The sequence below is a fragment of the Taurulus bubalis genome (assembly GCF_910589615.1).
Source record: "Taurulus bubalis genome assembly, chromosome: 15".
Taxonomy (NCBI): domain Eukaryota; kingdom Metazoa; phylum Chordata; class Actinopteri; order Perciformes; family Cottidae; genus Taurulus; species Taurulus bubalis.
This window is the reverse complement of record NC_136603.1, coordinates 25,595,590-25,610,441: the sequence shown is the minus strand read 5'-3', so window position 1 is coordinate 25,610,441 and position 14,852 is coordinate 25,595,590. Positions and strand designations below refer to the sequence as shown.

The following is a 14,852-nucleotide window of genomic DNA, read 5'->3' as shown; positions in this document are numbered from 1 at the left end:
GACGTCACTCAAACGTATCTCTGATGGGTAGAGATGGAGACGTTACAACTGTCCTCCCCCAGGTACTGCACGCGAAAACAAACACAAAGAAGTTGGCTTCTCTACCTGTACACCTCTGTACAGTGTGTGTTTGTATGCGTGTGTGAGCCAGCGTGCCTGCCGGTAAGCGCGCGCAGACCCAGGTGGTCTGTAGTGAATGAAAGAGGCGGGGACGCGCGTGGACAGGCTTCATGAGATGCGGCAGATAGCGAGGCGGCAGAGCGGTGAGAGACCGGCTTTGTTTGTGTCGATGTGTTAGACGGACAAACAGGTGGGATGTTGTCGGACCGCTGACTCCATTAACACCACCCACAATTTCTTTAGTGGTGGTGAGACTAGGACCGGAGCGGTGACCGCACAGAGCAACACCGCCTCCGGGAAGAGGAGCGGGGACATGGGCTCCGCGTCGTCCTCCTACCGGCTCATTCACCTGGACGTGGACGGCAGGATTCAGAAGGTACGAGACATCAAGGCTCCTGTATACAGCTGCGTGTCAGCACTGTCAGGAAAGGAACAAAAAGAAAATAAACAATACAAATAGTATTCCTAATTACCAATATACCAACGTATAATAAATATAATATAATAAAGTGTCTGTGGAGGTAAAGAAAAAGCTTGATAATGCTACTGTATAAGTATCATAACCAAGTAGCCTCATGGGTAAAACGACTTTAATATATTGTAACGTGGCCAGAACACTGGACATCTCTACAGGAATATAATCTGTACAGCTAAAGTCGTATTATGTCACTTTAATTGTCATATTGAGTACTGGAGAGCAGAGCAATGTCACTGTAATTAGACAAAGTCATCCAACATCACAAAGGTGCTTTAAATTCATCATGTGCACATCAGATGTGGCGAGTTTGACTTTGTTAGCAGCAGCGCTCATTCTTTCAGGACTTCGTAACTAAAAGAACTGTGTCCCTGACCTGATAAAACATGCGGAATGATCCCAGTCATTTGATAGACGATGTGATGCCAAAGAGATGTGAGGCTTGCTTGAGTTCGGTGATCCTGACCGGAGCTTCAGGTCTGCTGCTATTGTTTTCTGCTGTGTATAATTTACATGAATGAGACAATTATACACAACGGCCTTTAGTCTAAGTGTGTGTGTGTGTGTGTGTGTGTGTGTGTGTGCGCGCACACACTAATCTATTTCTCTCTGCAACACACACACACACACACACACACACACGTAAACAGAAATAGATTATTGCGCGTCATACAGAAGAATAATCTCATGCTACTGATGACCTCTCTACGTGTAGTTTAGCACCCGGCAGATTCAGCAAGACTGGGAAACACTGATAAACAGACAGGATCATTATGTGACACTGAACACAACTCAATGTTTCCCTTGCTAGATAATCCATTTTATGAACCTGTTTATCCAGCTCAGGGTCCCAAATCCCTCCAGAACATCCAGATTGATTGCAATCTGAACCAACATGAATCACTGCCCTAATAGGAAACATCATTACTTACTCAGTTTCAATGAGAAAAAGCAAACTACCCCAGTCAGCACACACGCATTGAAAATACACTTCATACACTGTTGGGCAGTCTCTATCCCGCATAGACGGTCAAGGGCAGTGTACATTTCAGATGGTTTGTCCCATTATTGCTAATAGAGAGGGTTGCGGGTACTGTGTTGAGGCCGAGAGTGCAGGCAGTTCTCTGTTTACATTGACAAACCAATGGAGGAGGAACAGCAGCTCATAAAAGGCCATATAATGAGGTTTATACTTCACCAGCACTTTGCATTTATTGCATTGTTTCTTCTTTATGGAGCTCACACAGTGTGTGCTGCACAAAACCATGTGTTTTCTCTCATGCCGACATTTCAATATGCAGCAGGGTGGTTTAAGGGTTAATACAGCTTCATGAGTTTCAAGCATCAGACAAGTTTGCTGTGTCTCCTTCTCCTAGTGGAGAAGACATGGAATAGGAGATAGAATACATTCCCTATTTAACATGTTATGGACAGCAGTGTTCAGTGCTATCAGATTAGCATTGGCTATAAAAGGATAAAAGATTGGTAAGGAAATGAATGCAGTCAGTGGGCAATCCAGTGTGCATGGTTTCTAGCTTCAATGCATATGTAAATGATTTGAAATGACAAACCTGATCACCGTCCACAGGTTACACTGCGCATGCGCGACTCGCCGATTGTCATTTTGCCAAAAGCCGATCTTTGAGATCTCCGTGAAGTCGGCTTTCTGCTGTTGTGTCTCTCATTGAGCACCGTATCAAATCTACAACCCCGTTTAAAAAAGATGTGTAGAGGAAAGCAGCTCACTGCAGCCACTAATATGTGATGCTCACTTATCGGCACTCAGTTTTGCAAACACATAGCTTATTGTTTTCCACTATAAGCTATTTAGTAGTAACTAAATATTAGTTATTTTTTGCATAACTTTATTTTCATTTTTCTAACAAAGTGATAACACTTTTGTCTGATGGAGCAATCTGGTTTACTTGAAACACTGAATACTCTTCCATGCCAGTAGGTAGCGCAATAATGACCTACAATATGCTGTATTATGTTACAATGTGACATTTTGTAACTTTTTGGGTTGTTGGTGTTTCATTGTAGAAAAATGTGGCGCGGCTCAAAAAAGGTCATATGGTAAATCAATAAAAGAAGTTGTGGCTTTATTGGCCATACAGTTTCACATCATATTTGAGGAAATATTATTCCAGGACTGAATTACTTGTAGTTTAGTAGTAAAGTTCAATGAATCAAAGAATGAAATAAGTGTCAGAGCATAGATGAACAGCAGCTGTAGATGTGGTGTTCCTGAAGCTGACCTCCACCAGCCCTGTCTCTTCCACCTGTGACTGTCAGGCCTGGACTGAAAGGAGGACCCAGATGCAGGGGATATTCGTACCGGCGCACTTTATTGTTTCCTTTGATCCAAAAACAACTCTCACTAATCCGTCGAACATAAAGCGCTCCTGAAGGAGGAAAGAAAAAAACAGGGAAAAAACAAAAAACAACTTACGCACAAAAACTTTCGGGAAAAATCTAACTATGACTGTGGACGCGGGCTTTGGTGCATGGACAAGGCAAAACACTTTGGCACTGGACAGAGGGAAGACGCAGACTATAAGCACATGAGGGTAATGGGAACAGGTGGAACCACTCAGGGATCAGGGGGGACAATCAGACCAGTGACACATGAGGAAGGGCAAGTGACCTGAATCGAGAGGAGAGTCAGGCTTCAACCATCAGACTCTCCTTGGCGGGCTTGACCCGGCTTACGTGGAAGGTGGGGTGAACACAGAGGGATCGGGGCAGGCGAAGTCGAACTGCTGCAGGGCCGATGAGCTTGGTGATGGGAACGGACCCACGAACCGCGGCGCCAGCTTCTTGGACGGGACCTTAAGGTGTAGATCCCTGGCGGAGAGCCACACTTTCTGTCCTGGCTGGTAGGCGGGGGCGGGTCGTCTCTTGCGGTCCGCAGTCTTGACTCGGTCCCCTTGGCGAATCAATACCTGCGTGGCGGCTGCCCAGATGCGGTGGCAGCGGCGAACCATGGCATGGGTGGAGGGTACAGACACCTCTGACTCGTCTGTGAAAACAGGGGGCTGGTAACCAAACACACACTTGAACGGCGACATACCTGTGGCCGAGGTGGGCATACTCGACCCAGACCAGGTGTTTGCTCCATGTCGAGGGATTCTGATACACCAGACACCGGAGGCCAGTCTCCAGTTGCTGGTTGAGACGTTCGGTCTGGCCATTGGCCTCTGGGTGATAATCCGAGGTCAGGCTGGCCTTAGCTCCGATGAGCCGGCAGAACTCCCTCCAGAACCGGGAGACGAACTGGGGACAAGACAATGTCTTTGGGAAATCCATTAACCTTAAAAATATTGATCATCATGATCTCCGCCGTTTCTTTGGTGGAGGGCAGTTTTGGCAAAGCGATGAATCTAGCCATCTTGGAAAATCTGTCCACCACTGTGAGGACAGTGGCGTTTCTTTGAGAGGCCGGAAGCCCCGTGACGAAATCCACTGAGATGTCGGACCACGGTCTGGAGGGGATGGGAAGTGGCTGCAAGAGTCCCATGCGTGACCCGGAGGACGTCTTGTTTCGAGCGCAGACCGAACATGCCTCTACGTACTCCCGGACCTCCGGCTCCATGGAGGGCCACCAGAACCTCCGGGCGATAGCGAACATCGTTCTTCGAACTCCCGGATGGCAGGAAAGCAGTGAGGTGTGGGCCCAGTGGATCACCTGTGGGCGCAAATCAACCGGGACAAACAAGCTATTCTCTGGGCACCCACTAGGTGACAGAGCCTCACCATTAGCCTGCTTAACCTCATTTTCTATCTGCCAAGTCAGTGCTCCAACCACACAGGTACGTGGGAGGATCGTTTCTGGGTCCTTGGCAATAAGCTCTGGGTCGAAGAGACGAGACAGGGCGTCTGGCTTGACGTTTTGAGACCCCGGCCTGTATGAGAGAGAAAAGGAGAATCGGTTTGTTTAAAAAAAAAAAAAAAAAGAATTTTTTAAAAAATAGCGCCCGCCTGGCGAGAAGTGAGTCTTTTGGCTTTCTTGATGTATTCTAGATTCTTATTATCAGTCCAGACAATGAACGGATGGTCCGCCCCGTCGAGCCAGTGCCTCCACTCCTCTAGCGCGAGTTTGACCGCCAGCAACTCCCGGTTACCAACGTCGTAGTTCCGCTCCGCCTTGGATAGCCGCCGTGACAGGAAGGCACAAGGATGCACCTTACCATCCTGCTCTGATCGCTGGGAGAGGATGGATCCGACCCCTTCGTTTGAGGCGTCCACCTCTACCACGAACTGTCGTCGAGGGTCTGGCAGGGTGAGGATGGGGGCCGAGGTGAAGCAGTGCTTGAGGATACGAAAGGCAGCATCAGCTTCTGGAGACCAGTGGAACTGCACCAGTGTGGAGGTGAGAGCATGGAGAGGTGCAGCTATTGCGCTGAAGCCTCTGATAAACCGCCTGTAAAAGTTAGCAAACCCAAGGAACTGCTGAACCTTTTTGCGGCTATCAGGTGTAGGCCAATCGACCACAGCGCTAATTTTAGCCGGGTCCATCTGCACTCTTCCAGGGGCTACGATGAAGCCCAGGAAGGAGACAGTGTCGGCATGGAATTCACTCTTTTCTGCTTTGACATAGGTATTGAAAAGACTGCGAGAAAATAAACTCTGAGTCACATGGTCTTGGTGTGTATGCAGGTCAGGGGAGTAGATACGCATGTCATCCAGATAGACATACACAAAATGGTCAAGAAAGTCTCTTAGCACATCATTAATCATGGCCTGGAACACGGCAGGAACATTAGTGAGGCCAAAAGGCATGACTTTGTATTCATAGTGTCCACTAGGGGTATTAAACCCGGTCTTCCATTCGTCACCTTCTCTTATCCGTACCAAGTGATAGGCGTTGCGAAGATCCAACTTGGTGAAGATCTTGGCCTGTTGGAGCTGGTCAAACACAGATGACATAAGAGGAAGTGGGTAGCGGTTCTTTATAGTTGTCATTGAGTGGGCTGTAGTCAATGCAAGGTCTTAGGGAGCCATCCTTCTTGCCCACAAAGAAGAAACCAGCTCCAGCTGGCGATGACGAGGGGCAAATCAGCCCCGCTTTAAGGGAGGTTTCAATGTACTCCCGCATGGCCCCCCTCTCTGGCCCAGAAACCGCATACAGGCGGCCTTTGGGGATGGTTGAACCTGGAATCAGCTCAATGGCACAATCATAGGGTCGGTGTGGAGGGAGTGATAGGGCTTTGGCTTTGTTAAAAACCTCTTTGAGGTGGTGGTAGCAGGAAGGCACAGAGCTCAGGTCCGGGTAATTGGGATCTGCGGCGGGACTAACAGAGATCAAATTAATGATTGTGACGCCCTTCTCCCGAACCAAGAGGTTCAGACAGTCGCTCACACAGTCCCCTCCCCAGGCTAGGATCTCTCCTGTTCGGCAATTTATATGGGGATTGTGGCAAAATAACCATAGCTGTCCCAAAATTAGAGTCTGTGAAGGTGCCTTGAATACATAGAAGCGAATGTTCTCCTGGTGATTGTCAATGCACAGTTTGAGCGGTGCTGTGATGTGTGTGATTGTGAAAAGTTCCTGTCCATTAAGGGCCTTAGCTCTGATGGGCTTAGCTAAAAGTTCTGTGTTAAGGCCCAGCTGTTCTGCTAGTTCCCCATCCATCAAGCTTTCATCAGCCCCCGAGTCTATGAGCGCCTTGAGTTCAGTGGTGGTGTGGTGCATTACCTGGACTGTCATGAGAGTATGTGCGGTGATGCCGGAAACCTTGAATTCACTCACCACCATGGTCCTTTTGGCAGTGCAGTTGGCGACGAGATGACCGGGTTCACCGCAGTAAAAGCAGCAGCCCTTCTGTAGATGTCTCTGTCGCTCCTCGGGTGCTAGTCAGGCTCTCCCTAGCTGCCTGGGCGCTCCCTCTCCTTCTAGAGGAGGATAACGACGCTGCTCTGGTGGCGATCGACGATGGAGATGGAGATCTGTGGGTAGGTCCAAGGGGACCAGAAGGTCTTGGATAGGAGCTGCCAGCCCCTTCAGGAACACGTCGTATAAGGCTGTAGTATTCCAGCCACTCTCCGCTGACAAAGTGCGGAAACGGATGGCGTAGTCACATACAGAGTCGTTGCCCTGTTTCAGCCCGCTCAGCTCCCGAGCCTTTTCCTGGTCGCTCGTTACCGGGTCGAAAGTCTTCTGCAGCGCCTTTTTTAAACTCTGCGAGGGATCTGCAATCTGGCAAATCCCGGGCCCACTCTGCCGAGGCCCAGGCTTTGGCTCTTCCGGTAAGGTGGGAAATCATAAATGCAATCTTGGATCGGTCAGTGGGAAAAGCATGGAGGTTTAGTTCATAGTGTATGGAGCAGTCTATAAGGAATGTTTTACATAACCCTAGTTCTCCAGAGAATTGCGCTGGTGGGGCTTACTCACATCCTGACCCGACGACCGGGACAGTCAGGGTGTATCAGCTGCTACTTCTGGAGGCTCGTGGGCTGTAGTCGTCTGCACCAGATGGTTGTGCAGGCCTTGAAGTTGTGACGAGAGAAGGCCCATCTGGGACGCCATGGCGATCTGGAATTCCCCCTGACGGGAGAGCCGGTCTTCTTGGGTTCGCAGGGCTGCCGTGAGCTGTTCTATCCCTGCTGGGTCCATACTGGCCAAAGTGTAATGTCAGGCCTGGACTGAAAGGAGGACCCAGATGCAGGGGATATTCGTACCGGCGCACTTTATTGTTTCCTTTAATCCAAAAACAACTCTCTCACTAATCCGTCGAACATAAAGCGCTCCCGAAGGAGGGAAGAAAAACAGGGGAAAAAAAACAACTTACGCACAAAAACTTTCGGGAAAAATCTAACTATGACTGTGGACGCGGGCTTTGGTGCATGGACAAGGCAAAACACTTTGGCACTGGACAGAGGGAAGACGCAGACTATAAGCACATGAGGGTAATGGGGAACAGGTGGAACCACTCAGGGATCAGGGGAGACAATCAGACCAGTGACACATGAGGAAGGGCAAGTGACCTGAATCGAGAGGAGAGTCAGGCTTCAAAATAAAACAGGAAGTTACGAGACAAAAGCCCAAGACAAGACAACCCTCACCGGTGTGACAGTGACAGGCTGCCACTGCCAGCCTTCGGGTCAGCCTTCTTTGTACGAATCATTTGTGTCACAAATCATTTGTTACGTTCAATGACGGTGCTTGACCGTGTTTATGAAGCCGTATGAGGAGAAGGGTGTGTTGCTGTGTTACAACATGCACTTCCTGAACCAGAAGAAGAGCAGGGAGCGGGCGAAGCCTCACGTTCAGACCTAAGTGTTTCTCCCCAAGGTTGATTGCTCCATTTTCACGTAACTGTAGAGATCTTTGATACCCTACTAGAGGACTGCAGTACAACAAGTATCTACGTCAGTGACTGATTTAAAATGTACTCCATTTGGCGTCCACCACAGTATTCTGCCATGTGGAAAGATGCGAAATGTTTTACATTATATATAGCTGCATAATAAACAAGACTAATGACTAGTTGTTAGTGCACTTAAGTTTTTCTGCAATTGTATCACAGTCTCTAAATGCTGAGTGGGAATTCGTTGCAATGGAACAAAAAAATGTAGTGTTCATGGCATGTGTAATACTTTCTGCTAACAATCCCACAATGCAGTGCTCAGCCTTTGTAAATGAAAGTTACAGTTGTAAAAAAGTTAAAAAATAATAAAGTATATATTCATTCATTCATTTCATTTTTATCTGACAGTGTTGACACAAAATGCTGATTATTTAAGGAATTTAACATATACTAATGAACTACTGAGTGAACCAGGGCTATGGCTGTGTTTTCATGGGACTAAAAGGCCCACGCAGCAGGCGCTGCACTGGAACTGCTGAATCCACAAGTTCATATGGGGCTTCATCCTTACCTCATCAGCGTTGAGCTTAGCTTCAGCTGGGCCTTGAGCCCAATGCTAACATTAGCTAGTAGTGATGGCGAGATGAAGCTTCCTGAAGCATTGAAGCTTTCCATCCAATTGGTTCGCTCATGGGCCAAAGCTTCATAGAGCTTCATTTGCTCTACTGCGCCACCAAGTGGACAATAGATGTAAAACAGGCAGAGTGATCATAACAACACCATGGCGTTGGTGTGTGAAGCTTTAAATTGAATAAATTATGTTTGTGACGCCAATACATCAATTATTAACTTATTAATATTGTGTCTATCTTTATGATATAATGGCGGGGTCAAAATCAAAACTCGAAACCAATTGGGAGAGGGTTGTGATGTGACTGTGGGTCAGTGGTTAGAATATCCGACTTTCAGTCAGAGGATCGGTGGTTCGAGCCTTAGCTCTGCTAGTTCATGTTGATGTGTCCAATTTTTTTAAGTAAAAATAAGAACTTTTCCACAGTGCTGGGCTTTTTGAGACTATTTCGCCTGCTTTAGAAAATACCCTTTCACAGGCACACATGAAGCTGGGTACAGAGAGGAAGGAAATCCATTGAGTTTCGCTGCCCCTTATGTTTCAAATCGCACGGCAAACCCACGATCCATTTTCTGTATCAGTCACGTGGTACGGCCGGCTCAGAGGCTTCGAACGTCACCACATACGTCATCGACACAAGCCTCGATACGCGCTTCACCAAAATCTACTTACTCGACACGCGCATCGAAGCCTCGACACGAGAGGACACAACACTAGTAGCTAGTAACATGCTAAAGGTAGCAGGTTAGCATGCAGTCTTATTTTAAATAAGATGAATAGATCATTTAAAGCTGGTTATTATAAGTAATAAACCCAAGCTGACTTGGCCAAAATATAAATATCTGATATGCAGTAAGGATTACACATGTGATATTCTTACTTCCCCTACCTTGCAAAGGTTGCCATGATGTTGTGAGCAGGTTTATATCCAGATTGAATATGCACATCAGTTGTGGTGTCATCTGTTTGAAATCTTCTCCTGTGTGATTGTGTGTGTGTTGTTCTCCCTCAGATGGTGTTCAGTAGATTCTGCAGCCCGTGTGACATTAAGGAGCTGTGCTGTACAGCCCTGGGTGTGTCAAGGTAACACACACACACACACACACACACACACACACACACACACACACACACACACACACACACACTATGGAGGGTAGAAATAATCACAATTATAAAAAAAGAGGACTCTCAGAGGACAAACCTGTGTGTCCCACATGTTGCAGACCACTTGCATGCACACATACGACTCCTGGCATCATCGACATTAAAGGGGAAGTCTGCCAATCTCCAATAGGCCGACACGTTTTTTTCCACTTCAGTAAATAGCTCCCATCATCATTCTGAATAAAGCGATTAATCTGATTAAATTTGTTAATGTATGCTTATTAAAATAAACGTTCTTTTATGAATATAACTCGTCTGCTACCTCTCTTTGTGTGCAAGCAAGCGGGAGAGTAAACGCTGACATGTTGAACGCCAACATGGATTGAAGCAGAATATATCTCTAAAACCATGTTGGAAATAATTACGTTTAACTTTTTTTCAACAACTTTTGACTTTTGGACTTTAAAATGCTCTGGAACTTTATTTTTATGTTTGGGTTACATGGATACAATCCTACGCAGCTACTACTGGAATCTAATGCTTTAAATATAATACTATTCACAGGTTACAGGCGCGAACAACCTTATCTTCACTTCACTGCCTGTTAGCCCTGCACACGCTGAGACAGGGGAGCAAGAGGATATTAATGTTAATTAATAACTAGTGCAGCCTTTATCTTTATCAGTTTTAAACAGAATGAATAGACACTGTGCAGCATTGAAATGTTGATTTAGTGGTACCAGTTACAAGCAGGCCCATTCCCTGAATCATAACTTAAGTGCGGTTCCACTCAGATTCTCCTCTATTTGTATACAGGATCTGATCTTTATCAGATCAGATCCTTTATCAGTGTAACAAGCAGGGACCTGAAGTGGTTTCATTGAACATCTGGAAACACCATATTATATCATGTTGTTATAGCTTTAGAAATGCATGATGACATGTTAACTTTCATAATAAACATTCAATCCAGCTACCCTGTACAGTCTATGAGCTGCTTTGGAGAGATGCCAGCCTTTTTCTCACTCTTCATTATTTGGGCCTTTTACATGTGCTACACTAATAGGAATGCTGTGTCCCCATTAGCTTCACGTCGTGATCCATAGTTAGTCCTGCTAGGTGGCATGATGGGGCCTTTTCCTGCACATTCCTTTAAGGAGAAGTTTATGGATATTTGAACTTAACGCTTGTATTCAGGCCTGAATGAGAAGATTCAGACCCTTTCAATTAAATATTTAATATTTTTTAAATCATATATCATTTTAGTATACGTTTGATAATAGACTATACATTTTATCATTTTGACGATGTTTTAATTGTATTTTTGTTTTGCTCCTAGATCTCTGACTCGAAACCTATTATCACCACATGTCATCCCTGTAACTCAGTCAGACACACCCCCTCTAGATGAATGGATCCAATGTCAAACTGTCCCATGAGCTAGCCTGTGGTCATTGAAGATGTTTATTACCCTCACCATTGCTCCTCCGTGCAGCTCAAGTTTGCATACATTTGGACATTGTCAATTATCTTTCTATGTTGCATCTGTGCTCCATTAGTAGTAGGTTTGTCGACTCACTCTTGTTGCCAGTGGTCTCGATATAACACTTGTAGTAACGCATAACAACTACAGTGTATCCCTTCAGTGAAGAAGAACTTGATATAAAGTTTGAAAGTTTCACTAGCAGGATTAGGTGGATTTAATGGTCTCACTTTATTTTTATGAGATTTCGGTCAGTCTAGATTTCTGTTTTATTGCTTAATATATGAAGATTTAAAGCTAGGATTGGTAATCTTGAGAAACTAGAAAGAGCCAACTCGTTTCTAACGAAAGTAGCAGCACTAGCTCCAAAAGGCGCTAAATCTATTGGATACATATTATTATTATTACATATACAGAAGAGAGAGAAAGGTCGCCAGGTCAGCAACACTGACGGCCCGTCTCTTCAGGCCTCCCTCCAAACACACGCTCCCCAAATGATCATTATGAACAGGGTTTGATTTGATGGGGGATGAGGGGTATTTGCCCCCTCTAGTCTATATTAAAATGTCTCCTCTCTCGAAGTGATTAATGCTACTTCAGCAATAGACCATATAACACCTAAAATAAGAATGTCTTTAAAATATATGTGAGTAAAGTGCGACAACATGAGAACAGTTTAGAGTGCAAACAATAATGGACTTTTTAATTCAGCACTTACACTTATAGGACAAGAGAGATGCTATTGCCTCAAGGCCACGTGATGAACGTCTCCATGCTGAACCGTCTGCTGGTCTCTCAGTAAATAGACCCGGAGTGGCCTCTTTCCTGCCTGGAGATTTGCAGAGATGTGGGTAAAAGAGGGGCAGCAGATGTAGATGACCCCTCTGCAGGAAATCGGAAAAAGAAGACAGAAGTCTGTCATCAAAGCAGTTATTTTCTTTGTCTGAGGAGACACATACTATAGCCTATTTATTGTTGTGTTCACAAAAATGTTTGTGGAGGAAGTTTAACAACTCTAGCTTTAAGGGCTGGGATTTCTAGTAAAAAGACTGTTTTTGTCTTCATGCAGGAACACTAACCTGTCCCTGCTGGATTCTTCTGGAGCCATGGTGTCCATCGACCCCAACATGCCACACAACACAGAGAGGTATTAGAAAATCTGCATCCCACTGATGTCGTTATTGATAAATTGACTGTTTGACAAAACATTTGTTCAGTCCACCGGCTCGCTGTTTGATTGAAACACACATTCCCTGATTGGCTGTAAATTCCAGTGTCCCCTGCTCCTTCATCTTTAGCTGTTAACATATTGCTACAATGAGCAGCCATGAAATGTGATCTTTGCATTAGAAGCCACCCTGAGTTTACCTGGGAACTTCTTACAATGTGCTCATTTTTGATTTTCTGCTTTTAAGGGTCTGCTCCATCTTGTGTTTGACACTGCTATCAGAGAACCAGCAATAGAAATACACAAATTATTTTTGTACTTTCGGTTCTTGCACAAAAGTGCACAAGAAAAAGAAAGCTAGAGGGCTGGACGGTGGTGGAGTAGAATCCCCTAGGTGGGTGGCCTGAGGGCCCTCTCTGGAGGACTGTAGAGCTTGACCCCTCAGCAGGCCGGCATGAAAAATAGCTAGTCCCAGAAGACTCGGCTGGACCAGGTTGCTGGAGTTCTGAATCTGACTTTGGCAACTGAAGTTCAGTATTGGACTCTGGCAACTAGAGTTACAACCCTGCAAGACGGCCATGGAGGCAGGACCACACTGGAGGACTGACACATAGACCAGACCCTATTGGAAGACTGGAAATGGCAATGAAGATGGAACCCCTCTCAAGCAAGACCCAGGGACTTGAGGTCAAGAATGGCAGCCGGTGGAACAGGGAACCAGGAGACTGCAACACCACAGGTACTGATGACTGCCGCAGCTTGGAAGGAAGTGCATTAGAGGAGTTGTTGCTGCGTGCACAAGGATCTGAATGGTAAGCATCACCTCCTCAAAGCCGTCGCTGGGAACATGTTTGCTCATTACATACTGTCACAGCTGATGAAGCAGCACAAGCAGGAAGGACCTAAATGCAGACTCCGAGGCAGGCCGATGCAATGAAAACCAAACAAACAAGCAAAGAGACTGAACAAATGTAAAAGGAAATGATTTATATTATATTGTCATGTGTTTAATGCCTCTACCAAAATCCCTTGTACTGAACTATGGAAATATTATAAATATGCATACTCTCATATGATTTTGAGAGCAATCTCAAACTTTTTCATTTCAAGGGATTTCTTAAAAAGATGTACGATATATCACAGACCACAGATGTATACGAGGTTGGGCACAATGATTTGAAACGGGGCTATTTAAATGGACTGGCAGGGCCAGAAGAAGAGCCACTGCAGTCGGGCGCAAAGCTTTCAACCTCCTACCGGAGCTTCAATGGATGGAAGCCCATGTGGGTCTGCCTGCAGCGGGCGGGTCTCTGCTGGAGACCCCACTAGAGTCTGAGCTGAAGGAGTTTCTGGTGAACCTGCATGACTTCCTCGGATTGTGCGTAGAATCTGGCCCAGTTGAACGGATGACAAGCATAAATAATAACTATATAGAAATAGACAATGGTCATACTAATGGTCTTGAGCTGGGGATCTTCTGACTAGTGGACAACCTGCTTCACCTCCTGAGCCACAGCCTTCCCAAGAGATCATGAATCACCTTTAGGAGTGACATGTTTGTGATCATATTTACCAGAAGAGAAGACAACAACAACAACAAGTCACTTTTAGTCATTATGTATATTATTTTTCTAGATTAGAGTTTTAAACTGTACCTTGTATTTCATGAAGGCCATCTTATCCAATAATGACACATCAGTTTCATTTTTGCAGTGGAATTTGGAATTCTGTTTGGTCATTTAGAATGACCTTCAGAGGTGCTACAGTAGTCTATGGCCATCTACATGTTCCACTTTGTGTGTGTGTGTGTGTGTGTGTGTGTGTGTGTGTGTGTGTGTGTGTGTGTGTGTGTGTGTGTGTGTGTGTTCTGAGAAATCTGAAACCCTTTATTGGAGTGCTGGTAATCTTCCTTGTAAACAGGGTGTCTGCCTTTGTGTTGGTGAACATGTGTGTCTGTGTTCCCACTGGAATTAGTAAGTGGGAGGAAGAGGACAGTGTTCAGCTAAGAGGACAGACAGGCTTTTATTTCAGCTTCACACCACCTCTGCTCTCAAACTAACCTGTGTGTTTCCGGTTGTGTTGAAGGTCACCGTATCGAGTGGTGCCTATGACTGGAGGAGGACAGCTTGCTGGTGAGTTCCAGGGAACGCACGCACGCAAAAAGATCTCATGTGTGGAAGGTAAATGTAGAGGATGTCTGCTCCAGGGTGCTGTCAAAGCGCATCAGGAACCATGATTAGACATGTTAGACTGACTGAATACAGACATCAGACAGGTTGCTGTGACAGCAGAGCGGTGGGATGAAAAGAAAAAGTATTGCATGACAATAGTTTAATACAAAGTTCAACTTAACACTGAAACTGGCACTAAACGGACTCGTTTCAACCGCTGAATCTTGATTTATTTGTAAAATTGACACTTTTGTAAACTGCCTCCAAACTGCAAAATGTAATAAACAAGATAGCCAGTTTCTCCCAGAGATTGGCTTTAACAGTGTATGTAAACATATTCAGTGCCTCTGGTTCTGCAGGAGCATAAACATCTCTGCTCACATGCAA

General features: G+C 45.6%; 1 protein-coding gene across 1 annotated transcript in view; it reads left to right on the top strand.

Moving 5' to 3' along the window:
- Nucleotides 1-433: 433 nt before the first annotated feature.
- The window catches only part of pde9aa (phosphodiesterase 9aa), a gene marked incomplete at both ends in the record, with an annotated part of 56,966 nt that continues 42,547 nt past the window's right edge, over nt 434-14,852 (top strand). Inside the window, 4 exons of the mRNA XM_079231361.1 lie at nt 434-496; nt 9,549-9,619; nt 12,196-12,273; nt 14,380-14,426. Coding sequence (XP_079087487.1) covers nt 434-496; nt 9,549-9,619; nt 12,196-12,273; nt 14,380-14,426 — 259 coding nt within the window. The remainder of the gene's footprint in view (nt 497-9,548; nt 9,620-12,195; nt 12,274-14,379; nt 14,427-14,852) is intronic.